General features: G+C 40.1%; 1 protein-coding gene across 1 annotated transcript; it reads right to left on the bottom strand.

Moving 5' to 3' along the window:
- Nucleotides 1–6: 6 nt before the first annotated feature.
- On the bottom strand, nucleotides 7–27,981 carry nup133 (nucleoporin 133). Its single transcript, XM_028451581.1, has 25 exons — nucleotides 27,743–27,981; nucleotides 24,536–24,651; nucleotides 24,301–24,404; nucleotides 23,976–24,209; nucleotides 23,637–23,807; nucleotides 22,515–22,670; nucleotides 16,187–16,257; nucleotides 15,521–15,668; nucleotides 15,248–15,398; nucleotides 14,986–15,140; nucleotides 14,715–14,800; nucleotides 13,853–14,016; nucleotides 13,602–13,696; nucleotides 13,057–13,281; nucleotides 12,863–12,985; nucleotides 9,840–9,939; nucleotides 9,297–9,548; nucleotides 8,613–8,746; nucleotides 7,100–7,258; nucleotides 5,825–5,960; nucleotides 2,682–2,800; nucleotides 2,399–2,479; nucleotides 2,229–2,293; nucleotides 521–609; nucleotides 7–324 (listed from the first exon to the last, which is right to left on the bottom strand). The coding sequence occupies exons 1-25, from the start codon at nucleotides 27,868–27,870 to the stop codon at nucleotides 188–190; spliced, it is 3,399 nt and encodes a 1,132-aa protein (XP_028307382.1). The 5' UTR covers nucleotides 27,871–27,981; the 3' UTR covers nucleotides 7–187.
- Nucleotides 27,982–27,988: the final 7 nt, after the last annotated feature.

A 27,988-nucleotide genomic window follows, 5' to 3' on the forward strand; every position in this document is an offset into this window, starting at 1 on the left:
AGCTGGGAACTTCCATCACTTTATTCATCAAACCAATTATTTATCTGGCAACATTACCATTTTACAGCTTAGTTGGATAAAGTTATTATGAACACATTTATTTAGAAAAAAGCCAACATTCAAAAGGGACTATAAAAATGGTTTGAACGTTGAAGTCGAGTTTGGGTTTGTTGAAAAAATGTAATCATCATATCTGGATTTGTAGATAATGTTCATAATTTGCTCGAAGAACAAATTCAAAGTAAGGCTTTGATTTCAAACTGCTCATCTCGTCCAGCTCCAGCAGCTCTTTGACATCTGGTAGGTACGTCTGAAGAGAAACCCCTAAAAAACACAAGTGTGGATAAGAATCATTTATGCTATCCTTTCATTATATCTTTGGATACATTTAAAAATAAATCAGAAAAACAAAACGTTGATTATTAAAATCAAAATTTTTGCCTCATTATATTGGTGAACTGACGTATATAAAGTAATTGAGTGAAGGCACAGAACGCAACAGTACATTTCAAATTTTTACCTTCCTGTATGAGTTTAAGAAGGATCTTGACAAAGATACTGTCCTTGGCTGCTTCCAGAGGGTCGTCATTTCCATCAGCAGAAGACCAGCTGAGAGGACACAGACAGCGGAGAGAATATTTATAATTGTTTCTCAATGAAAATTCTGATTCAAATCCACGTGTTATTTAAGATGATTCCTTAGACACTGTTCAATGGTTATGCTGCACGTGCTCTGTTGCTACATCTGGTAAAGTGTATTCCAAAATGCAACTTCACAAGTTTTAACTACAGTGACTTAAGGCTGCTGGAGACATTTTTAAAAAATCAGATAAAGACACAAAGATCATTTGCTCGAACAAAGATGTAAAAGGTTAAACTTGCTGCTCGGCCGTTAGTTTTCATCACCACCATAACCACTCTTATTGACATTTTCTGAAAAGTTTTGCATTGTGGGATGTGAAGTCCCATAAACAGATGCATAGAAGAGTTTTTCCTTCATTCTTACCATTATTTCTTGTGTTTCTTTGCCAGACGAGGAGGATAGTAATTTGCTTGACACCATCTGTGTTTTAGTGTGTTCCCAGTATTCCTCGTGTAATCACCTCACTCTGCGAGATATTACATTTTGGACGGATTGGAATCCTTTCATTTAAATGCCAAAATAAACATCCGCCATCGTTTTGGCACACTTTTCAGTCCAGTAATGTGTTTCGCAGTGTTTTTAGGGGCAAAGACAAGAAATCACTAAGAATCAAGTAAAAACACTTCCATGCATCCATCTACCGGACTCCACATCCCACAATGCAATGCGTGAAACAATAATGTCAGAAAATGAACTTTTCTAGACTGGACTACACAGAAAAGCTTTCACTCCTTACACAGCAAGGCTGTCACATAATAATAACAATAATAATAATGCATTGGATTTTATATAGCGCTTTACATTGATGTGCATTATTCTTTCACTTCACACACAGTGGTGGTAAGCTACTATTGTAGCCACAGCTGCCCTGGGGCAGACTGACAGATGCAAGGCTGCCATAGTGTGCCATTGGTTCCTCCGACTACCAACAACACTCAGACACCACATTCATGCAAGGCAATGTGGGTAAAGTGCCTGCCTCAAGGACACAACAACAATGACTTGGCTATAGCGGGATTTAAACCTCCAACCCTTAACCTCCAAGTGTTTGAAAAACTTGGAGGCCATCATCTCGTCCTCACAGTTTGGCTCATGAGAATCTAATTCAAGTCCTTATCTTTAAATCAGCACCTATTTCCTGTTTGTTTTATATCTCAACAGATTATAAGACACAAAGATAAGTATCCATCAGTGGTCATATTGATATCAACCCTTTAGCCAGCAGGTTGAACACAAACCACTCTGTGGTGGCATAATGTAGAAGTAGGTCTGTCATTAATCAAGAAGAACCCCTGTTATGTCTGAACCTCGTTAAAAGTTAAATAAATATCCTCTACAGCTGCCTTAAATCAACTTGAGGAGTGGGAGGGTGGGGGCAGTGGTGGCATAACGTTAAAAAAGACAGCTTGTGATCGGAGGAACACCGCTTCAAATCCAACCAGGGTCATCACAGTGGGATGTTGAGCAAGTCCCTTAACCATAACTGCTCATGTTCTAAGTCACTTTGATAAAAGCGTCTGCTGGATGAAATTACAGGAAAGTAGAACTAGAATTACTGGGTAAACAAAGCCATGACAAATCTTACTCGTCTCTCCGCAGCGCTTTGCAAAGGATCTCACATTTGAGAGCTTCTACGTCCACATCGTCCTCCTGCAGAAGGGAAAAAAAGAAATAATTAATTCTACGTTTAGCTACCAACAGGGAACACCATTAAAAAATCAGCAGTGTCTAGCCTCATAAAAGAAGAGTGTGCACCTGGTCCAAGTACTCTAGGAGGTCCAGAGCCTTTTTGAAGTCGTACTCGTTGGCTCTTCTGTTGTCATCACAGATGTACAACTGGAAGGGAAAGTGTTTTTGTGTTAGAGCTGACAAGCTCAGTTTAAAAACCGATTTTTTTTCAACTTTTACATAAGAAAAGAAAATGTTGTCTGAACACTTCTAACCTGTTGGTCAAACTTGTTATTTTTATTTTTTAAACACTAAGACAAAGAAATCTAGTAATGTTCAGTGTGTTCCCAGTCTGTAGGCGTAGTTTCACCTGTATCAGGTTGTGAGTGCTGAGGAGCGGCATTGTGTCAGGGTTCTGCTGCTTCTCCTCTAGGAGCTGTCGAGGTAGGGTCTCCTGATGCAGCAGAAAACGCTCCTGCTCCACAATGTCTGATTGGATGGATAATGACATCATCAGTTCATGACCCCAGATTTACTTATTTTAGCAGCAACTTGCATTATGTTGTAATCAGTAATTCAATTATTGTTGTCTGCAACTTTAAAAGAGAACATCTTCTATTTCATGACACTTGATTACTCACATTAGACCATTTTAGGTAGAGAAACTAAACTGGGTGTTTGTTGTTTATTAGTCCTTTATTAGAGATGTTTACTGGTACCGGGCCACCAATTGACCATTGACAAAAGCTCCGCCCCCTTATTTACTTTCGGGATGTCTGTCATTTTTCTGAGTTGGTCTTGTCTGTAATGGCTGGGAGAAGTCTACTGGTGCGTGTCAGTAACACTTTTGGAGCAATACCTGTGCAATATCCTCCAGATCCAGGTAAAAGGGGTTACAATATGCTGTGGAATGATATGTTTAACATATTAAAATAAACAACAAAGGAGACATTACCACTATCGAAGCAAAAACATATCAAATCGCTGATCCAGAGAAGTAACCAGGGTTGGGTTAATTCTAATTGTAATGGTGTAATTGGTAATCAATTACAATTATGACAATTATAATATAGAAAATCTGCTGCTGTTGTAATCGTAATTGAGACTTTGTAATTGTAATTGGCATGAACATCTCTCACACAATGTAATTCAAAGCAACTGGGGAACAAGTCACAGTTCTCTGGCTTACACATAGGCCTATGTAGTTAGTTAATTATTAAAATATGTTTCATATCAACTTTACCTGTTAGTTCTCTTCAATCAATCAATCTTTATTTGTATAGCGCCAAATCATAACCAATGGTATCTCAAGGCACTTTACAGTAGAGCAGTCTTAAGGACGGACTCTTCATTTTATGGATAAACACATATGCATATATACGTATATACACATACATATGTATCCCACACCCAACATGAATTCATCATGGCGGCAAGGAAAACCTTCTGTTAAGCAGCAGGAACCTTGTGTGGATCCCATTCCTATGATGAACAGCCATCCACGTTATGCTGTGTTGGGTGTGTGCAGAGGAAAGGGTGGAGACAGAGCCGCTGAGTCTCTGTAACTCCACACTGAGGATCCCACGGACCTGCAAGACAAAAGCCAGAAGGAGTACAGGAGCAAACACACAAGGGAAGAAGCAGACATAGAGGGAGTGTTTGAAAGAGGAATGGGACCCTCTCCGGTCCCTCTCTAACCTAAATGACCTCTCTCTTAACGCCCTCTCCAACCTCTCTCCAACCGAGCATGCCAGACCCCCCCCCGGCAGTCTATGCCTATTGCATCTTAATTATGAGCTATGAGCTGGTTCCTAACTAAAAGCTTTATCAAAGAGGAATGTTTTGAGCCTAACCTTAAAGGTAGAGAGGGTGTCTGCCCCCGAACCGTGGTTGGTAGATGGTTCCAGAGAAGTGGGGCCTGATAACTGAAAGCTCTTCCTCCTATACTACTTTTAGAGACAAATGGAACGAGTAGTCCAGCATTTTGAGAGCGTAGTGTTCTGGGGGGATTGTATGGCACTACAAGCTCCTTGAGATAGACTGGTGCCTGTCCATTTAGGGCTTTATAAGTGAGAAGAAGAAGAATCTTGAATTCTATTCTATATTTTATGGGAAGCCAATGCAGAGAGGCTAATACAGGAGTAATGTGATCTCTTCTCCTAGTTTTAGTCAGTACACGTGCTGCAGCATTTTGAACCAGCTGAAGTGTCTTAAGCGACTTGCTCGGGCAGCCTGCTAAAAGGGAATTACAATAATCCAGTCTAGAGGTAACAAAAGCATGGACTAGTTTTTCGGCGTCGCCCTGAGACAGGATAGATCTGATTTTAGCAATGTTACGGAGATGAAAGAAGGCAGTTCTTGAAGTTTGTTTTATGTGAGAGTTGAAGGATAAGTCCTGATCAAATAGAACCCCAAGGTTTCTAACAGTTGTGCTTTGTGCCAGAGTAATGCCATCTAGGGCAGTTAGGCTAGCATATGTTTCTCTAAGGTGTCGCGGGCCCAGTACAATGACCTCAGTCTTGTCTGAGTTGAGAAGAAGAAAATTTTGGTCCATCCAGGCCCTAATGTCCTTTAGACAGGCCTCAAGTTTAGATAGCTGATTTGTCTCACCTGGCTTCATTGATACATACAGTTGGGTATCATCAGCATAGCAGTGAAAGTTAACAGAGTATTTTCTCATAACATTACCAAGGGGGATCATATAGATACAGAAGAGGATTGGACCTAGCACAGAGCCCTGAGGAACCCCGTAGCTTACTTACTTACTTAGCTTACTCTTGAGGATCATTTTAACATTTAAAAAATAATTGAAATCTAGGGGTATAATCAGCTCAGCTGAAATATTCATACCAATATTTTCATGGATGAGGAAGCCTAACAAGGTAACCAAGATATGAAAAACAAATTATATGATAGATAAAACATTTGTGTATTTTACAGCTGATTTAAGACATAAGTCAAAAGTGATCCGTTATCATAAGAGATGCTAACAGAAAGCTAACACAAGAGAAAGTTACATTTAATGGGGTTATTTATTAAAGGCTCAGTAATTGTGATTAATTGAATTTGAACTTTAGTAACTGAGAATGTAACTGTAATTGACTTTCAGGGCAAAAATAATAATTGTAATTTTAAGTGTAACTGGAAAAAAGGCAGGTAATAATTGAGTCGTAATTGTAATTTAAAAAAATGTAATCGACCCCAACCCTGCAAGTAACGATCCTATTTTTGTCTCAATAGTGACCAATTCTGTGGGCATATCCATTTTTTCTGCCTCTAATACATCAACAGGTATCATAAAGATATCCTTGTTTACTCCCTATTTGTTAAATTTTTATGGCTGTTCTTTAAAAAAGGAATATGAAAAACTGTTATGAAGGTGTGGAAAAATACTATAAAATGTATGTAAACAGTTGTTTAAAATGATCTAATTATTGCTGGTGAAAAACAACCACTCAGAAAAATTAAGTTTATGTAGCATAAAGGTCTTGTTTTTTTTTTTTTTAAATATACCATCCACTTGTTTGTTGAGCTCATCCTGTGGCAGGTCAGAGGCCAGTGCTGTCAGTTTGCTGAGTGCCAGCAGCGTCTTCTTTTTTACAAAGTAACGTGTTTCCATGTTGGCCTGGTTGTACAGAGTCCTGTGAGCCTGCAGAGACATGAGACAACAAATTATTCGGGCATTTTATTTACGCATATCGACATTGGCCTCATTTTAAAGCCAAATTCCACAAATGTTATGAGAGCTGATATTGTAGGTTTTGTATGGTTTTAAAGATGCTTTGTTTGTCCATGACAAAATGTTTAATTTATGCAGCTCATTAATGATTTTGTTTGGATGTCTTCATTTTTACTGAATAAACTTTTGTGTTAGATCAGATTTAATAAGCTAATGTTTTTCTTTTGTAATACGGTTCCTGTTGGATTTGGTGATTTGACATAAATAAAAGATAATGGGGATACATTTGTTTGGTTACTGTAATTAATGATTACTGACACATAAACCTTGTTTAAAAGCACGAAGTAGCCACAAAGAGAGGGGGGAAAAAGATGGCACACCCCTAATGCAAAGACCTCACACACGCTCAGGAGGAGGAAAACTAAACCCGAGTTGAGTAGATATGTTTCATAGCTAAGTTTGGGCAGCAGACTCTCCTGAAATTGTAATAAACATTTTAGTCCTCTACAATTCACAACTCCTAGTAAAAATTATATAAACAAAAGCGGCAGCTCTGCTCGCACTCCATCCCAACGTGTCGGTTAAAGCACTTCGCACAGTGCAGATTCTAACAGAACGGACAGGACAAAAAAGTCTTGGGAAGTCTGCGGCAGCCCTTTTTACTCTCCATAGGACTATTAATGATTTCTACCAGCAGTTTTTTATGACCGCTCCTATTTTCATGCAGTCTGTGGTTGTTTCAGCTCATAAAAAGCCTGCTCACTTCAGTCTCGATTTGCGGTGTTATGGTCCTATAAATGAACATACTTTTCAGCAGTCTGAAATTTGTGTTTCAAATATCCCTTTTTTATTGAATCAATGTAATATTCTAAATTTCATCATCTGAAAGCCATAATCACCAAGATTATAAGAAATAAAGGCTTGAAATTTTTCACTGTATGTAATGAATCAATTAATCTAGGTATCATATGGATTTCACTTTTCTGAAACGTTTGGCAAAAAATCTTGAACTTTTTCATGATATTCTAATTCATTTAGATGTACCTGTAATCCTCTAAACACGTGGGATGATGGATGGAATAACTAGTGAACGTGCGTGTGTCCCTTACACTACGATAGTCGTGGACGTGGATGTGATGTAGCCAGCTCAGGTGTTGGTGAGCCTGTAGGAAGCTGGCCAGCTGTTGATGCTGAGCAGCTGGCTGGGACAGGAGCTTCCCCCTCTTCCCTTTCTCCATGTACCAGCGGAACAGGAAATCAGCAAAGTTCTGCATCAAAGACACCAAAGAAAAGAACAAGGCAATAAATTAAATTAAAGGAATGGTGCATTGTGGGAAGTGTACATTTTCTGTTCGCTCTCGGCGTGAAGCATCTGTGTGTAACTCTCCTTCAGTGATAAAAGAGCACCATCCAGGTTTTATGTTATGAAAAGATTAAGTATAATCTTTCCCAGCAACTACCTACTTCTTGTATGCCTCCCTGCACCCACACAGTATGCAGTTAGCCTGACGGACTAAATTCATGGGTAGAGCAAAAAAGGTGTGTTTGAGCAAGGCAGCCTACAAACTTGGCTCAGTTAAATCAGTTCTGTCTGGAGGAATGGACCAAAATTCCTGACAACTACTGTCCGAAGCTTGTGGAAGGATATCCCAAACGTTTGACCCAAGTGATACAGTTTAAAGGCAAGAGCACAAAGTACTAATGGAATGTATGTAAACTTAGCAAAAGTCATAAAAAAGTGCAGAAACAATTCCTTCTCTCATTATTCTGACATTTAGCAAATAGAAATAATTAAAAATCAATTCTACTTCACCTAAAACAGGAAAAGTTTATTCTGATTAGATGTCACAAAGAGAGAAAAGAATCTGTATGGGCCTTTTTAGATATTGTATGTCAATACTGTATCGGGTTTCCACTGTATTATTGCATTAGTCTTACGAAGTTTCAGGTTTTGCAATGGTATCATTTCAGTATCTGTATAATTTAGGCAGGAATCGTATCAAGGTCATAATTATGGTATTGTGACAACACTAATAGCTACTACAACTAAGACACTTCACTGACACTGAAATCGGCAAAAAGCTCTCAGCAGGAAATTAATTAGTATAAATCATGACAGGAGCAAACAAAACTATTCCCTCCAAGGTGGTTTCCAAGCTGTATAAAAGCTTTCAAAAACAAAATGGAACAAACTTTGAACAAAAATGGGAAAGGGAGTTAAATATTAAGACATCTGAGGATGAGTGGTATAGCATGTGCACTAGCACACCTCCACCTGCTCAAAGAGATGGCGGGAATTTAGCTAAAACAACCTGATCCATATTTTCATTACACTACACATTTTTAAAAGGCAACTGAAGTCTGAACAGATATGCTGGAGGGCCTGTGGAAAGCAGGATACGGATTACTTACACATCTTCTGATTGTGTAAAAAAAATTAAAAATAACCCTTTTGGAGGGAATTAATGCATGTAATTGGGGATGTTCTGTGTTATGTCATCTCCAAAAGGGATGTCTATCTAACATTAAAAAAAACCACCTTAAATTATAAGCAGGTAAAACAGAGTGTATTTAATAAGTGTGGACTAAGGACTACACTGCTCACTCTTTACAGCTGTGTACCTGGTCAGAAAACTTGGCCATGTAATGCTGCAGGCGACTCTGGTTATCCGTCTGCTCACACATTTGGACCAAGATGTCAAAGTCACAGTATTTCTCTGCCAGTGCTGCCACCCACTGGTACTGACCCAGCTCCACTGCAACACACACACACATAAACACACACACACACAAACACAAACACAAACACAAACACACACACACACACACACACACACACACACACACACACACACACACACACACACACACACACACAAATATGACATCTTGGACAACAGAGGCTATTTTAATTGAAGTTTCTCATCAAAAATGTTACTTAAACGCAGAGAATGAACAAATTCGATTCAAAATTGTTGTGGGAAACAAATGTTTTTTACATGGAAACTGGAATGTCTTTCCAAATGTTTTAAGGTTGGTTCTGTAACAACAACCCAATCCTATTTAATAAACTCCATTCCAACCTTAGTAGGAAGTTAAGTGGCCACGCCAAGAAATAGCACATAATGACACATTTAAAGCGATCAGACGCCTCAGAGGAAGTTGACAGTCAACATATCAAAAGATCAAAGTACATTTCAAAGTTTCCAGAAAAACAAAAAACATATCACTTAAAAAAAAGATAACTTGAACTTGATGGAATTAGTTATTTAGCTTTCCTGATTGACTTTTTATCAATTGACTTACACAGAGGTGAGAGCAGCTCGGAACGCCGCTGGCTGTACTCCATCTCCAGGCTGTTGTAGCGCTCCTGTGGCCTCTGCTGCTGCAGGGAGGTCAGCTGAGCCACATAGCCACCTAGGTAGATATCCAGCAGCGCCGCCAGCTGCTCACATAGGGTCCCTCGCAGCTCAGAGTCAGCATGTGGGTACACAGAGCGAAGGATGATCTCCTGCTGGCGGGAGAGGACTGTACGGATGCCTCCAACACCACCCGATGCTTAACAGATCAGGGGAGAGACAATGGTGTGATATTATGTGTACCCCAATGAATACTTTATAGCAAAAGAAAATTATAAGTTAAAATTTTTTTTTTTTTAAATGCAATGATTTAATTCACAGTGCCCTACTTGTTGATGTGAGGTTAAAACACCTAATAAATATTAAGGATGTACAGCACTAAAATGCACTATTCAAAGACATTCTATCCTAATTTTAGTGTAAAAATAAAAATACTTTACAATTAAAATTGATCACAACCCTCAGTTCTGGTAGGAATATAATGTGTTACCTGTCCATGGGATGTACTCAGGCTCGGCAGCAACATTTTCAGAAGCTCTGTAAATGGAAGCCTTTACCTCTCTGTAGTGACCAGCAGCTTGAAGCATGTCCTGGACACACAATGATTTCCACAGTTTTTCTTTTGCACTGAAACTGTCCCAGACAGTGTGTCATTTTTTACTTTCTCTCTTTGTTTTTATCCTAGTCATTTATCCTCTTTGGTTGACACTACATGTAGTGCGATTTTTCGAGACCAATATGCATGTTTTTTTCATGCAGAAATTGAAAATTTGTTAATTTTGCTTGCAAATAATAAATATAACTCTGACCCTCATTAGCATTCCCAAAGGAAGGGTGAAAAAAACTAGTGCAATTTATAAAAAGAGAAGCTAGTGTTACACCCGAGTGAGGTGGGAAATAAAAAAAGAGATTAGGGAGGATAGGACAAGAAAGGCAGTGCTATTTGAGCTGGTAAAAAGATCAACATCCCCCGCCAGATTTGTTGTAATTATAACTCACAACCTTTTCCTAAATGTCCTAAATCATACATAAAAAAATATCACATCATAAAATAAAATTACTAACTATCTTAAATAGTTTCTGAGAAAGGCTTTCCCCTTTGAAGATACCTCGAACAAAGTCCAAAAAACGGAACAAGGGCAATACTGTAACTGCAAAAAAAAATTATTGCGCGTTTCTTATTTTGGAACTCCATCAAGGTATTGATACCCTGAAGCCGCACACACCGAATTTGGTTATCATATCTTAAACGGTTTCTGAGAAAAGCTTTCCCCTTTAACTCGGACGGATGGAGCTCAAACCTATATCCCCCTTCCACACTTTGTGGTGGGGGATAATAATGTGTTGCTCCTATTGAGCAGTGGAGGAAAATCTGACCAGACCAGGGGCCTCATTTATAACGCTGTGACTAGGTAAGCACACTTCAGCTTGCGTATGCTAAAAATCAGGAAGTGCATACGCAAAAAAACTCTTAAGACTTTTAAACGAAGGCGCACGCTCATCCCACGCCTGTTTCCGTTTTTAAATCTCAATCAACTCGAAAGTTGTCGCACGTGAGGAAACACCTTGCTCCACCCATAAGGTTCATATAAGAGGTCCGGTGAACGCCCTAAATGAATATTCACGAATACGGGCAAATAAAATAAATTTCACACAATGTGAGGTGGAGGTATTCATTGCAGGTGGAAAAGAAATGGTCAGACATAAAAGCGGAGGAGAAAATGTGAATCACTCTCCATAGGAAAAGCACCGGAGCTCAGCCTCAGACAAAAAACCGGAGGATTATTGAGGCCCTCATCTGTGTTATAACGGAGGTGGGGGGAACACAGATACACTCTTCTGTATGTGCCAGATGCATGGGATGAAATTGTATTTCCTTGTCTGAAATAATAAAAATGAACAGGTAGTAAAACACCTTTGGAACAATACGTAATTCACAATATTTAATTTCAAGGAAAACCATATTTTTCATCAGTCCCCGGGTGTTTACTGGTGAGTGTCTCTGAAAATCCTCTCCCTTCGGAGTTTCCTGTGCGCCTCGTCTTCCAACAGTGCCAGATAAGCCACTGTGCGTCTTTACGCATTGTGAGTGTGTGCCTTTTTATAACAACTACAGGTGTTGGTTGCAGCCAATTGACCAGCAGTTTTGCGCAACGATCATGTGATTTTGATTAGGCACGTCACTCACTCCCTGGGGCATCAGTATAATTTTTTCCTTCTTCGTTTTTGCAAATGTATCATTCATATATGATATGTATTGTGAAATGTACAATGTTCGATTATTTCACACAAATGTATCTATTTCACAGAGCTGTCTTTAATTTCATCCTTCTCCTGTTGGAGGCGGAGTTTCCCATTTCTCATGAGTTTGTGCGTACGGCAGAGTCTGAGCTGCCGTGGAGATGCGCACATTACCTCACCAGTTTTTTTTTTTTAAGTCCCAAAAATAAAGTAAGATACAATTAAAAGGTAGACATAAGTTGTAGTGACATGATTATTCTGACTACTCCTTTTTAATTATTTATGTCATAAAGATGTTTGAGAACAGCATTAATTTGATCAACTTAATTTAAATGATCCTGATGACATCATTCCAGACGTAATAATGATTACACAAAAATAAATGGACACAAGGATGTATCAGTTATTGGGCCAGAATATTTTACAGTATTAGTAGTTATCATTACCCTACGCTGTTTAAGACTTTACAATCCCTGGCATCGATGGTAACGTCCACAACAACAGAACAACTTTTCCCACAAACCTTCTGTAGCTCTGATGAGATGTTGTTCAAACACTCTGAGCAGGTGAAGCTGATTAAAGCTGAACACGTTTTCACTGAGCGCTGCTGCACTTGACGGCTCTGTATTTAGGAGTCAGTGATGATTTGCACAGTTTTTTGGCAGTTTAGACGATGTTTGTGGTGGTTTAGGTGGTGTTTATTGTGGCCAGGATGGGAGTAGGGTGGGCGGAGCATGTAATGAGCAGTCCCCAGAAAAATAAAAATTCCTTGCCTCACGTTGACGCCGTTTCATGTCGATTCTGTCCATTTCCACATTAAACCATTTTCATTGGTCAATTCTGTCCGCGATTCCCATAATGTGGATTTTATAAGGCCCTAAGAGTGGTATTCTTGAAGCTCAAATATACTTGGGCTGACATCAGTGAAGCGGAGTCCGCGAGTAGTCCACCAGGGCAATTAACTGCAAAGCTCAGATTTTAATACCGCACCGAGTTGTCCGCGTACTTGGTGTCACGCAAAACACTGCTCGGCATTGTATTGATACGCATTAAATGCAACATCGACCTGCATTTCACCCTCCTAGTGAAATAGGGCAGGAAATATGAAGGATTAAAAGGACTACAGAGAAGCGCTAAGAATTGTGGGAAATGCAGGATTTTAATAGGAACTACTACGCGGTGGTGCACCCAAGTATGTAAGCTCTGAGGAGAGCGACAGTTCCAGCTGAGTCTGCCCGAGTATGTTTGAGTCTTTAATCTCTCGTGTTTTACCTTCATAATGCTGTTGACTGTGAGGACCACCTGAGCCCATTGCACCGAATCGATGGGATTGTCCTTCAGGCTTTGTTCCTCCTCCTCTAGCAGGCAGTCAAACACAGAGGAGATCTGAGACACCTGTGACAGCAACACCAAGAAGTTAAACACTCTGAGCTTTCAGAATGGCTTCCATGCTGTCTGACACAAACCTCTCTGAAGAAGACATCTGCTGCAGTGAGGCTGGGTGGCACCAAGGTATTGCTCCTCTGCAGTGACATGATGATGGCACTGTTGACAAGCTCGGCTTGTTTTGTGTGGTAGTTCTTTAACACCATGGCTGCCTGTAGCTTCTCAGCGTGCTCACACAGCAAAAGGCGTGTCGCCATTGGAGTCGAACGAATGGTCACCTGAGTAAGTCGGTCCAATAAACCCACCTGAAGAAAAAAAGGCAATTAGAAAATGTTGATCATTATTGTGTGGGGTATCGTGAACGCATCTCCAACAGGGAATAATTGGGATTTGCCCCCCTCTATTTAATGTACAAATCTGACCCATTTTATGGTCCTAATTAGGTATGTATTTGGACATAATCTTTTAAGCTAGTTTGATAAAAAAAATAATTTTTTACCCAAAACGTGAATTTTTTTTTTAATGATCATTAAGGCACAAACTCAGGAAACTGATCCTGACATACGTCATTGCAGATCTGACACATTTTGCTCCTACACAAATTGTTTGAAGGATTGTGATTGACCTGGAGAAGAAAGTCCATGAAGCAGCTGTGAGCCTTCATCTTGTCCTCCAGTTGATGAAGAATGATGAGGGAGGTGAGAGGAAAGCCAGCGCTCTCTGAATTGACCAGAACAAATTCCAACAATGTCATATGCACTATTGATGTGATGGTGAGTCCAGAAACTAAATCTTAAAATTTCTGAGGTGGCTAACAGCATTTTCATATTAAACGTTTGATTTGTTGTTGCATATCCACTTGTCTCTTCCTCTCACCATCTGGAACAGACTCGGCCCAGCGGGGGTCAGAGGCTGGGTAATCATCCACCAGATCCAAGTTGATTTGAGTCACCATGTTGTCCAGCTCAGCTACCTCCTCTCCATCAGTATCAGAGGGAAAGATCTCATCTGTGACCGTCTGAGCTCCCACTAGGTCATTACTGCAGGATGGATTCAAACTTAGTGTGATTGAAAACATACATAATCACTCACATACTTGGATATGTCTTTCAAAGACAAAATGCAATGGTTTCATCTAACTATTTTATCAAAAATAGTCAAGAAGAGGATAATGAAGTGGTGCCACATAACATCACTCTTAAAAATTCAAGCACCCTTTAACAGCATTATGACTCCGAGCAAGTTACAATCCCCTGGTTCATCTGCAGTATATTAGTAAGATAATTAAGCTTTTCAAATTTACGTGTGCTACACTAAAAATGACCTGTTCTGGCTTTAAAAAACAAAACAAAGGTAAATTATTAAAAAAAACCTGTTTTCCATTACAGAGTATGTTTTTTCTGCTGAATACATATATGATTAGGTGTGAAGTAATGTAATTTGTCAAAGTATTCAAATTTAGCATTATTAGTTGTAAAATATCAGATTGCCTGCCCTCTATTAGAGGAGGGACTTATGTTTCCTCCTTTCTCAGGCTGCTGTGACTGGGCGTGTCTTAACTACTCTAGGAGCAACCCCATAATCAAGGCATTTTTTTAAATTCCCCCCCAGTGGCAGGTCAGCAAAAACCTGGCGGTGTACTTACACTTCATTAACAGTAAACCTAAGTAGAAAGTTCATGTGTATATTAGCAGTAACAATTTCTCAAAATGAGATGAGGTAAATGCTCATTACATACCGACAGAACTGAAGGAAGGCTGCCTTCAGCAGCTTAGTTTTGTCCTCCTGGGCAACAGGTTCTGCTCTGGTCTCCATTAATGTAACCTTCAAAACAAACCCCACATTGCAGAGCAGATTTACTCAAAAGGTGCCATAAATCAAAAATAAACTGGACAATTTCAGTTAGGTTTAATTTTTCCAAATTAGTTGTCATTGAGTAAGGGGTTTAAGCAAAAATACATAAATAAACTAAAGCATATGAAGAAGAATGTCCCTTTGAGGTGCTTTACCTCAGGAGCTGCAGCCAGTGAGGAGCACAGTGACTCCTCCATTGTTTCAGGCAGGATGGATGCGCTCTCTCGGGCCACCACCGCCACAAGTCCACTGTTTTGGGAGAAAAACACAGGCAGATTGGCACAGCAGCCACCTCCACGGACACCGTCACCTGGACAGATAATAGCAATACATCCACATCAGTAACTGATCTGCTCCTTCTATTCAAGACCAAAGACTTAAACCTAATTTTGAACAGAGAAAGATCATTAAGTTCACCTGGAGAGGTGAAGCTGATTTTTTCATCAGGCATTGCTGCCCTGCCGTGTCCTGTTGAGCAGGCAAACACCAGCTCCTCATTGTACAGGTATGCAGTAAAACCAGGAGAGGGAGGCAACAGCAGCCTTGTGTCCTGCAGGTCCTCTTCAGTCTGATGATAAACAAAAACACTCTAGCCATTACTCTTTAACCTGCAGCAGCATCCATAACCACAGCCTAGTGCACCACCTTTGTTTGCAAACCAACATATACACAGTAATACTCTAGGCTAACCTGGAACATGCTGCTGTGCTTGGTGACCTCCACAGTGAACTGTTCACAGATAGTACCTCCAGTTTCCTGTAGGGTGATCAGACAGAAGTGGGCCAGGCATGGAGTGTCTGATGGGTTCCAGGCTGTAGCCAAGATTACCAAACCAGCTCTGAAATAAAACAGAATGGTTAACAACAATGGTTGATAAGTGATTTCAACAATCTAAAAACTTTACCCCAGCTAGGTGGTCTTTTATGCATGTTAGTTCTTATCTAAGCTCATCATTCTAACCCTCTGTAAGAGCCTACTGCAGGGCACAGGGCTACATTACAATGACAAGTTACAGGTTCAGCACAAGGCCAAGTCACAGACAAGAAATCCACCAGACACTCACACCTAACATGTTTAGAATGGTTTGAGTTGGATATGAATGCACACGCTTGAAGAACGAGTAGTTGGTGGGCATGTAAACTCTAGCTGAAAGACATCAATGCCAATCAAAACATTTAGAATTAAATAAAACTATTTAGTCAACATTATTTTGTTATTGTAATCTTAACCGTTTATTAATGTGAATCTGTGAAACAAAGAATCCTGCACCGTTAGTTCCTAGTATTGAGGTAGCCTTCATCAATAGCCTATAATGACATTTTTTTTTAACCATCAGATGCTTTTAAACACACTCACTGGCCAAGCTTCATATCAAGATAAGCCACGTTGGCTCCCTCCTTCACTTCCTCGTAGTTGCTCTCTGATCCCTGGGAGAAGAAGGATGGTTAAATTTATCCACATCTTCAACAGTTTACAGCCATTTATTCTCTTGGGTGGGTAACATAGATAATTCAATTCAACTTTATTTAGCATCAAATACAACAAGTCATCTGAATGCACTCATCACAAAATGTAGTTATGTTTTCAATAAAAAAAATCAACGCATCCACATGAGCAAGTGTCAGAGACGATGGAGAGAAAAACTCCCTTTTAACAAAAAGAAATCTCTAACAGAAACAGACTCAGACTGGTTGCAGTCAATTGATGGACTGGTTAGGGTTAGTGGAGAGGAATTTTTCGTTTCACTTCATGATTGTGTCCTACTTGTTGTTGATTCTTCACAAAAAATTACAGTTTTATATCTTTATGTTTGAAGCCTGAAATTTGGCAAAAGGTCGAAAAGTTCAAGGGGGCCGAATACTTTTGCAAGGCACTGTAATTATCTGACACAAATCAGTGACAATTGACTTTACAACAATTTTAAAGAAGTTTGAGGGTATTGTGTCAAGGCAACACGTTGATGGATTCAGCTGCTGAACAGTCTCCTCTATTGTTTTTGGGTTCACTGTAATAAACTCTAACATTGTAGTTGACTCATCCCTCAGTGGTTGAAGCTGTTCAAGCTTTTTGTGATTTTGCTGGTTTGTTCTGGTACACTCAATAAGGTCAAACCTTATTGAATGTATTTTCTGGGGGGGTTGTGAGCTTTTCAATTACAGAAAACAACGTGCGAGAGTTGACAACATTTTTGGCAATAATTTCAGAAAGGTATTGCTGCCTTGCTTTGAACAAGCCATCATTGAATTTTCGCAGACTTATTTTGTATAGTTCTAGTTGAATTTGGAGTTTTGTTGATCTCCATTTCCGCTCAGCTCTTCTACAGTCAGATTTCAAATTCTGCATTATCTCAGTCCTCCTCCAAGGTGTTTTCTGTGTGTTTGGTTTTCTCTTAGTTTTGATTGGAGCCACCACATCTATAAGATTACAAACTTTTGTATTAAACTCATCCAGAAGATCATCAACCGTCTCAGCACTCAATGTTGGTGTCATTGCTATGGATTCCATAAACTGTGCACTTGTGTTGTCATTTATGTACCTTTTCTTTAAACACACATAACTAGGGGGGACAGATGTTACAGTCTCTAGGTCAAAAAAGACAGAAATGATCAGATAGAGCTAAGTCTCTTACATCAACAGCAGAGATATCAACACCTTTAGAGCTAACCAGATCCAAAGTGTGACCTTGAGTGTGTGTCGGACCAGTCACATGTTGTGTAAGACCAAAAGTATCCATTAAAGCATACAGTTCTTTGGCAGTATTGTCCATGTTATTGTCTACATGAATATTTAAGTCACCTGTTATTATTAAAAAGTTGTATTCAGTGCATACAACTGACAGCAGTTCAGCAAACTCATCCATGAATTCTCCAGAATATTTTGGGGGTCTATAAATGACTAAAAACAGAACTCTGGAATCACCCTTCAGTAAGAATGACATAGATTCAAAGGAGATAAAAATCTCCAAATGTTATTTCTTTGCACTGAAATATTGATTTAAAAATGGCAGCAACTCCACCAACTTTCCTGCAAGTACGACACTTATTGAAATAAATAAAGTCTTGTGGTGCATAGTATTACTGATACAATCATTCAACCACGTTTCATTAAGAAATAAAAAGTCCAAGTGATGTGTCAAAATAATATCATTAATTAGTAGTGACTTGTTAACAAGAGATCTAACATTAAGAAGAGCTAATTTTAAAGACTTTACTGGAGACACTGGTGGACTTTTTGGATGACATGTTATAGGAGTCAAATTTTTATCTCTATAAAGCTTTTTGCTTTTCTTTAATTTCACAATTTTACCTGTGTTACCTGTCACCACAGGAATTAAAGAAGCTTTATTAACTCCATAAGGCCCTGACTTTTTCTGGTTGTTCCTAAAAATAGAGCTATTGCAGTCCGGACCCAGCACACATCAGACCTTTGTTGCTCTAAGATGAACACAGCTGGCCTGAGGAGAAGAGTGATCCTGGGCCTGGTATCGTCGAGGAGGGATGGGTGGTGCAGATTGGTTCTTTAGAGGAGATAAGATGGGACCATGGTGGGGTAAAGGGTGGGGTGTCAGTCTTGTGCCAGCCAGAACCAGCTCGTTCATCTGGGCAGTTAAATCCAAGAAGGCAGGGGTAGGAGAGAAGCTGGATGAGGTGGAAGTAGGTGAATTTTGGGGTGAAGCAGGTGGGTCCTGAGATGTGGGGATTGGGTTGACCTCTTCATTTTGGCGATTTTGATTTCTTGCTGGAAGATCATCGGCTCCATGTTCTTTCCTTGTTGTTTTGTTCTCCGATGGTACATGTTGTCCTCTGTCTTTATCAGAACTGATAGCAGTGTGACTGGTGAAGTAAAACAAGTTGGCTGTGAAAAGTTTTACTCCAGCCTTGTTTAGACACAGTTCATCTGCTCTAAAAAGATGACGACGTTCCCAAAAAATAGGAAAATTTTCTTTAAAATTTAGTGAAAGGGCAGCACAAGCCAAAGACAAAAATGTATTCAAAGAGTAAATCCTTGAAAATTTCAGATCTCCTTTGCGGACTGGAGGTATCGGGCCACTGATGAACACTTTAGGCTGCAAACAGCTCACAGTTTTTAGCAGATGGGTGAAATCCTGCTTTAACACCTCAGACTCCTCCTTGGCTAAATCATTTAACCCAAAATGAATCACAACATTTTTCAAATGTGGGTAATCTGCAACGATATGCAAGATTTTGTCAGCCAGGTCTGATACTGTGTCATTAGGTAAGCAGATCACTTTCACATTGCTGCTAAACATCTTCTGAGCATCTTTAACAGAAACGTCTCCCACTATCAGTGTGTGAGGTTGTTGCTTTGGCCTCCCATGTCGCTTTTGTTTTCCTGAAGCACTTTCAGTCTTCGCAGTTCCAGAAGGTTGTGTGTTGACCTCATTAGAGCCAGATCCTAGGTCATTCAGCAGTGGGGCGAATCGATTACCCAGTTCTACATGAAACTGGGTTTGTGACTTGGTGATACTCCTGCCTTTAGCAGATGTCCACTTTTGTGCCTGGGCAGACAAGGGAGTTGATGTTGAGGCTGCAGTCTGAAAAGCCAGTGCAGGCCAGTCCGTCTCATTATTGATATCAGGGCGCTTTGCTCGGCCCGTTAGCCTTTGAAGTGGATATGACTTTTTCTTAGGCTTAGCGGCTTAGCTCCCAGGGTATTCCAGGGAGGATTCGCACCTGTTGGCTTATCAACGGGAACAGGATCCTCCCTAGGCCTGATAGCTTTGTTAGCACGGGCTGGTAGCAAGGTAGCTTTATCCACTCCGCTGTTTTGAAACAGCGGCACAGTCGTATCATTATCATATCCACAGCGTCCATTAACCTCAATGTTTACTTGTATTCCTTGCACTGTAGTCTCCAGTTCAGTAATCTTTTGGAGAAGACTGCTGTATTCTGTTGTGGAAAGAGCCATTCTTCTGCTAGTTAGCTTGCTACTTAGCTTTCCAGTTGAGCCAGCAAATAAAAAAGCAGTAGATGACTACCTCAGAGCCAGAGTCAGATGGTAAATGATAGAGTTTGATGTTGAGGTATCGTATCATTTCTCAGAAGAAAAAGTTCATGTTTAGTAAATAAATTCCTCTGTGAGCTCCGCTCTGCTCTTTTGCTGCTGTCAGCTCAGCTGCCGGAAGTCATTGTGCTTCATATACACATTTATGTTTTTATTTAGGCTGTATTAGGAATTAGGGCAGGGCGATATATCGATACTCAAGATATATCGAGTTTTCTATTTTGGCAATAAAGAAAACTATAATATTTCATATATACAGTATATATATTATAGCTTATTATATATCAAAATACTGGTTTTAGGAGTCGCTGCTTTTTCTTCTCAGAACAGAATGTAAAGCTCAGTTAGATGGATTTCTGAGTGCACATATTGATCAGCTGTTTGTTAATAAATGAGCCTGTGTGGCATTTAGCATCAGCAAATTTAACCCAGAATTGTCTTTCTGGTCAGACTTTATTTGATAAAATTATCGAGATTTATATCGTATATCACCATTTTGAGAAAATATAGAGATATGAGTTTTGGTCCATATTGCCCAGCCCTAGTAAGAATGTTCACAGCATTTCAATGTTAATAAAGGTCGACCTACCAGATTCTAATCACGTCATTGGATTTAGTAAGTGGTTAATAAGTGGGCATTTTAGATTTCTTGTACACCTATCTTAAAATATAAGGGATACTGGAGCTTGGTTGGGCGCGTGGGACGGCTCGTGGTGGGCGGCAGAAAATGTCCCTTATTTTCAAATCTAAAACTTGACAGGCATGAACACAAATAACAACATTGTTGATGTTTTAAATAAAAAACAGTACAACAGGCTGTTTTCTATAATGCAAAATAGTGAAAATGTTGTCAACAATTACTCACTTCTTGAAGAACACATAAAATAAATAATACATCAAGTAAATAACTGTAATTGTTGGCTGTGCCAAGTGATCAGCTTCTGTCTTTTGTTAGCTATGTTTCTTCAGTTTCTTTAGTTTTTGTAGAAGTAAACATTTTTGTACTTTGTAAAGTCTTAAAAGTCCAGTATTATGCTTTTTTCACCTATCTCCATTTGTTTTAAGAACCCCAGCAACATCGTATTTGAGATTTATTTTCCCAAACTCACATGTTTTCCAGAGTTTTAGTCCTCTGAAAAGTCACTTTTTGAGCAATTCTAAAAACGAGCGGTTTTGCAGTCTACTTATATATATTCATGAGTAGGTGTGTCTGTATACGCTGACTCTACACAACAGCGGATCACTAGCAATTTTCTTTTGCTATGCACACACTTGTTATTTTTAGCCAAAAACTGCACATTACAGTAAAACTCATGGCTATTTAAGCTGCTATTGTGATCATGAGTCAGACAAACACTGTTTCATGATGTGTGTGTGCCGTGCGGGATGCAGCGTTGCGCTGAACCAAGGCTGCCTTAGGTGGCAGCACAATCAGGTGCTCAAGAAGCTGGTAGAGCAGTTGGAGAGATGTAGAGTTGATGCAAACAACTCCCCAGTCCCACAACATGCAGACATCAGGTTTGTCAGACCAGGAGAGGCGGGACATAAATCAGCAGCCCTGGCAGTTAGATCAACATCTCTACTTACTCCTGGGCACGAATGGGAAATGCGTGCCGACCTGGACATGCAGCTTGTCTTTCCGACCATGATCACGCACCTCATTAAGACCCGACATCGTGATGTGGTCTGCGGCCGTCAAAGGGGTTCTCATCAAACTCACTGTGCCATGGGAGGAGGGAATACCATCAGCCAATTAATTCAAGTGGCTCAAGTACTCCAAACTTGCAGCAGATTGCAGAGAGGGAGGTTGGGCTGCAACCATCCACCCCGTGGAAGTTGGATGCAGGGGGTTTGTGGGGAACTCAGCAATCCATTTTCTCCGGCACAAGAATGTCGGGGACAAGCCTGAAGAAAGCAATAAAGGAGCTGGCGGAGGAGGCGGAGGAGAGTTGCTGGTTGTGACTTCGGAGGAAAGATCGAAGTTGGGGTGCAACACCCCAATGAGGGCAGCTGCAGGGGGTGGCGGGGCGACATCCCCCAACAAGCCACTGCCCCCCCACCTGGAGATGTACTGACAAGGGTGCGAAACATCTGTGAACGGTGGTACAAGCTGACGACCCTGCAGCTGCGCAAAGGTGCGCTGGAGGAGGCGCGGCAGGCAGAGATGCCAAGCAGGAAAACCACCACCTGTATATCATAATAGCATTCTTAAATCTTAAAGTAGACTCTAAAGTTCAGAGTCTAAGCTGACCACTTCTGTATTAATGAACTCTAAGTGACTCGTGGCAACACTTCTACTTACCGAATGAACTCACAAACGCAACACTCCCCTGACCTTCATCAGCATATACTGTATGAGCAAAAAATACTGATTTTGTGTCATTAACCCATTGTTGTCTTATTTTTAATTTCTGTAAATTGCACTAGTTATAAACATATGTGTGTGGGTATAAGGAAAGATGCAATCTACAGTCACTGAAGACAATAGAGTTATCATCTTCTAAGTTAAAACTGATTAATTCTGGTAAATAAATTAAAGCCATTAGTTGCTCTAATCTGATTGGTGACTTGAGGTAAAATAAGAAATTATAATTCCGATGATTATTCCAGAATAGTGGTATATCAGCAACACAGTCTACATATGTGAATGTGTACAAACCCAGATGGCATCGATGACGCTCTCGGTCAGTGCTCTACGAACGTCCCAGCTGAAGACCTGGTGCTCAGAGTTGTCGTCCACCTCCCATTTGTTAAGACTGGAGGAGGTTAGTGTGTAGAGGCAGCTGGTTCCACCCACCCATAGCACATTGTGCAGCTGCAGCAGAAACAGAACAAAAGTTGAGAAGAGCCTTTCCAGTCAGAAACAAGTTTCTGCCCCTAATGGCAATTATTTACTAGATCACAAGGGTTGAAGAAAACCTGCTAAAAAGCAGTAATATAAATACAGTATATTTGCAAATCACTTGCCTGCCATTGTTTATTTTCTTTACCGGAAAAAAAAAAAAAATTATACTTTATGTCAAATTAAATAAGGTAAATGTATAAGTTCTAAACACATTCACAGTGGTGTGCAGCTTAACAAAGACTGCATTATGACAATATATTGTCATCCAAATCTGTATAATAGCAGGGGTCTGCTTTCTCATATCTTTAGCTGACATTGGGTAAAAGGCAAGGAACACCATGTTCAGGATGTCAGTCAGGCAGACAAACATTCACTCTCTTAGGCAATTTCAATAACTACAATTAACCTAACTACACGTATTTGGATTGAGGGACAAAGCAAAAGTACCCAGAGAAAAACCATTCAAGCATGGGGAGAACTTGCAAATTCCCCACAGAAACATATCAGGACGGTTTCCCGCCTCGAGATAGCCACTTCCCACACAAGTTATTATAAACAATAGCCTCAATAAACAAAGGCTAAAATGCTCCCATAAGAGATAACATGTATGAATACTATAGAAGAGTATAAAACACCCCACATTAACAAATTCTTTAGATTTAAACATCAGTGAATGAAAAACCAAACTTATGGTGAGCCTAAAGTAAGCTGAAAAAGATCTCTGAGATAAAAGAGATGAATGGATGGAAGTCACCTCTACAGATTTATCTGTGTTTTAACCTCAGAACCAGCTAAAATATACCACCGAGAACCAATCTAGACCAAAATAACCAACACAAAAAATCCTCACAACATTGCTTTAAACAAAGTATTTTCAACCCAGTCATTGCCAACACAGTCTTCAACGTTGCCGTCATGTCTCTAAAAAGGACTCACAATGTCATTGGCTGGTGGAGGGAGGATGCCAAACAGACTGGAGACACGGCGTCCAATGCCAGAGAGCATTCCCTGGCCCTGCTGCAGAGCGCGACACTGTAACTTCCCTGAAAAATCGGTTCTCGCTCTCAGTAGATGATTTTTTTCAGATGACAACACAAAGCTTCCATTCTGAGAAAAAAGTAAAAAGACAAGGAGACAAGTAACAGTTAAAACTGAGTCTAAAAATTCTGAAATTCCAACTATAGATATTCTATATTTTCTAAAATTATAGAAAATATTCCAAAGCTTGAAAAATAGATAAACAGGATTGAGAAAAATCTAATGGGATGGACTAACTGTGACAGCGAGGACAAAGTTGCAGAGGTCTCCAAGGTTGATGTCTGTGTCTGTATAGTTGCCCTCCTGGGACAAACTGGGCCAAAAGCGAGCCGCTCCCTCCACAGAAACTGCCAGGACGGAGATGGACTGAATCGTCGCCACCTCCAGAGGAGCAGGGGACGTCACAGCGACGAGGTCAGCAGTATAGTTGTACTCACTGCTGGGTAGCTGCAGGTCCTTACACACTGACAGCTAAACACAGGTTTGTTAGTTAATGTTTTAATTCATTTTTAATCAATATTTTGTGGAGCAACCTTTTTTAACTAAAATGACTGAATCCTACCTTAGCCACAGCAGTTTGGCAGATCTTCCATATAATCAGTCTCTCTCCACAGACCATCCAAGCCCAGCCGCTCTCATTAACCTTCACTGAAATCTGGTCATTGGCTAGAGGAACAACACACAACAAAAAACAAGTGGCTTAAATTGTGATTTGGCCAACTTGTCAGATGATGAACAACAATAATAAAGGGAGACTGAAAATCTGATTGCTTCAATGAGTGCCAGGTTTCTCTTACCATCAGCCATTGTCAGGGCCTCCATCACTTTCACAGGCAGTGAGGAACCAAAGGTCTGCACATCGTAGTTGATGATTTCTGCAGTAGCATGACTCTGCATGCGAGTGGGTGTTGATCTGAGGCACAATGTCCAAACACAAAAACATATATGAGTTGGATGGTTTACTTAACTGAGGGTTAGGGAATGTTTGAACACCTTTTTATCTCACCCCCAAGTTGTTTCCAAAGTGAATATAGTAATAGTACGTTCACACCAAACGCAATTCAGACGTCAAAATCTTGCCTCACACACGTTGGACGCTTGTGCTCATTGAATACATATGCTTATCACCAGTGTCAAAGATGCTCGGGACACGCGTCGAGGGGAGGGGCTTCTCTGTTGCCGGTGGTGTTCATACAATGAATGATATTGTGACGTTCATAATTTACCCAGTGACTGTGAAGTGGTGGGGAACATTGTGTGGAGAAGTAGGGTGTCCTGATCCTATATTGATATCGGGCCGATATTAGCCTGAAAACAAATATCGGATTCAAATTTCCGAATTTACCAATATTTTTTTCTATTTTCATTTTTTGTTCATTTTTTATTTATTTTATTCAATTGTAGAATACTGTAGATATTATGTCGAAGGTTAAAATGTATGTAACCAATTGGTTAATAATAAATGGGTCCGTTTTTCTCATACCTGCTGTTGTTGACTATTGTTCTCTGTTTGAGTAACATCACATGATCAAGACTTTTTCGAACATTCCACACTACAAAATAAGTAATAAAAGTATGTATGATTTGTGCTGATATCATATCGGATCAATAGCAGTATCGGCCAAAAAATTAAAAAAAATGTAAATAAATGAATGTATGATTCATGCTGATATCGAATTAATATCGGTATCGGCCGATACGCAAGGCTGCAATATCGGTATCATATCGGAAACGAAAAAGTTGTATCGGGACATCCCTATTGAGAAGGCTGTGTTTCCGGTCGGATGTATTTTGGTGTGACTCAGTGTGTGCAATGTGATGTCAGAGGGCTATAGAGAAGTCTCAGAAGTGTGGTTGAATGGAGAATAAAGTTTGGAGTTCCTTGCTGAACACGCCGCCTCCGACCCCCGTTCATCGGCTCTACATTATCGAGAGAGTGGCTTGGCTTTATTTGCTCCGTTTCTGGATTCACCAGAGATGCACTTGGACGAGAGTTGCTTTCAGCGCTACTTCCGTGTTTCCCTGCCCAGTGTGACGACCTGCATCGGCTCTCACATCTTCTACCAGGACACCAACTACAAGAGCTCTATTCCAGCAGAAGAGCGCCTGTCCACCTGCCTCTGCTTCCGGTTAGTGTTTTTTCTTCTTCTCATTATTCTGAATACGTCACGGTAGGTGAAAGCTCCTGATTGGTAGACGCACCACGATATGCCCCAAAAGTTCAACAATCCCAACTCCAGCCACGTTTGTTATTTGGGAAACTTTATTCTTTTGGTAAATCATGATCGAGTTCAGTCCAAGGTATTTGTAATTTGTAACAAATGTTACATTACTTCTGAAAGTTACAGGTGATTCACATACAGTCGTTTCTAAGGGTGGGAAAAAATTAAATAAATCGATTTATCACGATTTTTGGGGTGCTGATTTTAATAAACTGTTCTGCTTCCCAGTATTGATTTTTTTTTATTATCACATTTTCGTGAGTGACCACTGGGTGATGGTTATGCACCAACAACTGAGTGCACTGCAATCGTGAGGAAGACTTGCAACACGGAGAGTTGCAACAGCTGGGATTTCACTTTTGCATACAAACCAAAAACCTTGATTAAACCTGCACCTGTACGATTTAAATCAAAAGTGTGAATATACTTTTGATCGATTCCATTAGCAAATGGATTTAGACATGACCAAAGCTATAATAAACTCTGCTCCAGACAAGTAGCATATTGTGCAACAACAAACATTACTGCTCAACTTGTCCGTCATCATCCGGACATAAAGCTAGAGCAAGAGAAAACACCTGACAGCAGACCAACGGACCATGGATGGGATATTGAATAAACTTATCCAGGTAATGAAGCCAGTCAAGGTGGCTATGGGCGTTATGTCAGATGAGAGAGATCCAACCCTGTCCATCATAGCCCCACTACATGCACGCCTCCTCCAAGCTACACATAGACGCCAAAACATTGATCATTAGCAATTCAAAAAGGCAGTGGCTATATGTACGGTTGCCGTATCAATATACCAACATCCTATCCATACACAGCGCTCTTCATTGGCCAGTTTAGGTCACGTGACTAAGACTAAACTTAACCCTAAAAATTGTTCCGATATAGGGTTACAACCCAACACTAAACCTAAGCCTGAGACGCTACGTACTTGTACTTTGGTAAACATACCAATAGCAATGGGGGTTGTCCTTAAGGCAACCGTACAAATAGACACTTTCTTTCAAATAGGTTCAAATTTACCAGTTTTAAACGGGACAAAATGTGTTACATTTAATTACATTTTATCCTTGCTGTCCACTCATTTTCTTGGGAGGATGGTGTAACAACTGATGACTGATGACAGATGACGACGACGACGATGAAGACTAATGTGCGCTGATCATTTCTGAATGTAAAAAGTTAATAAAATCAGGCTTTCCACACAAACAAACGTTATTCTGTCGTTAGCATGTGGGGAAAAGAGATATTTTAACTATGGCTCAGAGACAAAAATGAGGCTGATCCTCACACTGTAATACATTGTGACTTCTCTTTTGGAGCAGCTCAACTACCAGCATGTTGACCAGCTCCTGCTCCTACACAAAAACCTAGACACTCCAAAGCACTAGCTTGATGAACATTAAAAGTTTCAGTTGACTAACTTCAATAGTTATCTACAAATTTTTATTTATTTATTTATTTTTGGTACATGTTGTTTACCTCCTTTCTGATGGTTTTACTTCATTCATTTCAATATAAATAATAATAAATCACTGAATAAACCAGTGAATGACTGAATGTGATGTGATATGCATTATTCTAGAAGTTTAGGATTCAACTTATGTGTTTGGATAAGGATAAAATAATGTTAATCGTCACTGTAGAATCGCAACTTTTTTTCTTTTTTTTTTTACTAAAACAAAAAGAAATTCATCTGAACAGAATATTTAGGTGTTACGTTATCGATCCTATTTTAAAGCACTTGTATCGTCTGTCCTGGTTGTCCCTCACCTCGCTGATAGAGACGTCCAGCGCGGGGAAAACAGGAGGCTTACTCCGGCCACAGAGCCGCTCTTTCCCCCCGGGGTTCTGCCATGATGCCTTCGGCCGGAGTTAGGTGTTGTTCGGGGGCTGAACATCTCGGTGGTTGGAACCCAAACCGCCCAACAACTGAGAAACACACTGTCTGAACACAGCGGACTTCAAACCAGCACAGTTAGCCTACTCCAAACAACGCGCTATGCAGTCGCTTCTATT

This window comes from Gouania willdenowi, chromosome 1 (assembly GCF_900634775.1).
Source record: "Gouania willdenowi chromosome 1, fGouWil2.1, whole genome shotgun sequence".
NCBI lineage: Eukaryota > Metazoa > Chordata > Actinopteri > Blenniiformes > Gobiesocidae > Gouania > Gouania willdenowi.

Excerpts from the sequence above, each read along its gene's own strand:
- nup133 (XM_028451581.1), bottom strand. The coding sequence starts at position 27,870 with ATGTTCAGCCCCCGAACAACACCTAACTCCGGCCGAAGGCATCATGGC. Across the intron at positions 15,141-15,247 it reads AATCAGCTTCACCTCTCCAG|GTGACGGTGTCCGTGGAGGT; the intron begins GTGAACTTAATG and ends TTATCTGTCCAG. Across the intron at positions 610-2,228 it reads AAAGCGCTGCGGAGAGACGA|CTGGTCTTCTGCTGATGGAA; the intron begins GTAAGATTTGTC and ends GTGTCCTCTCAG.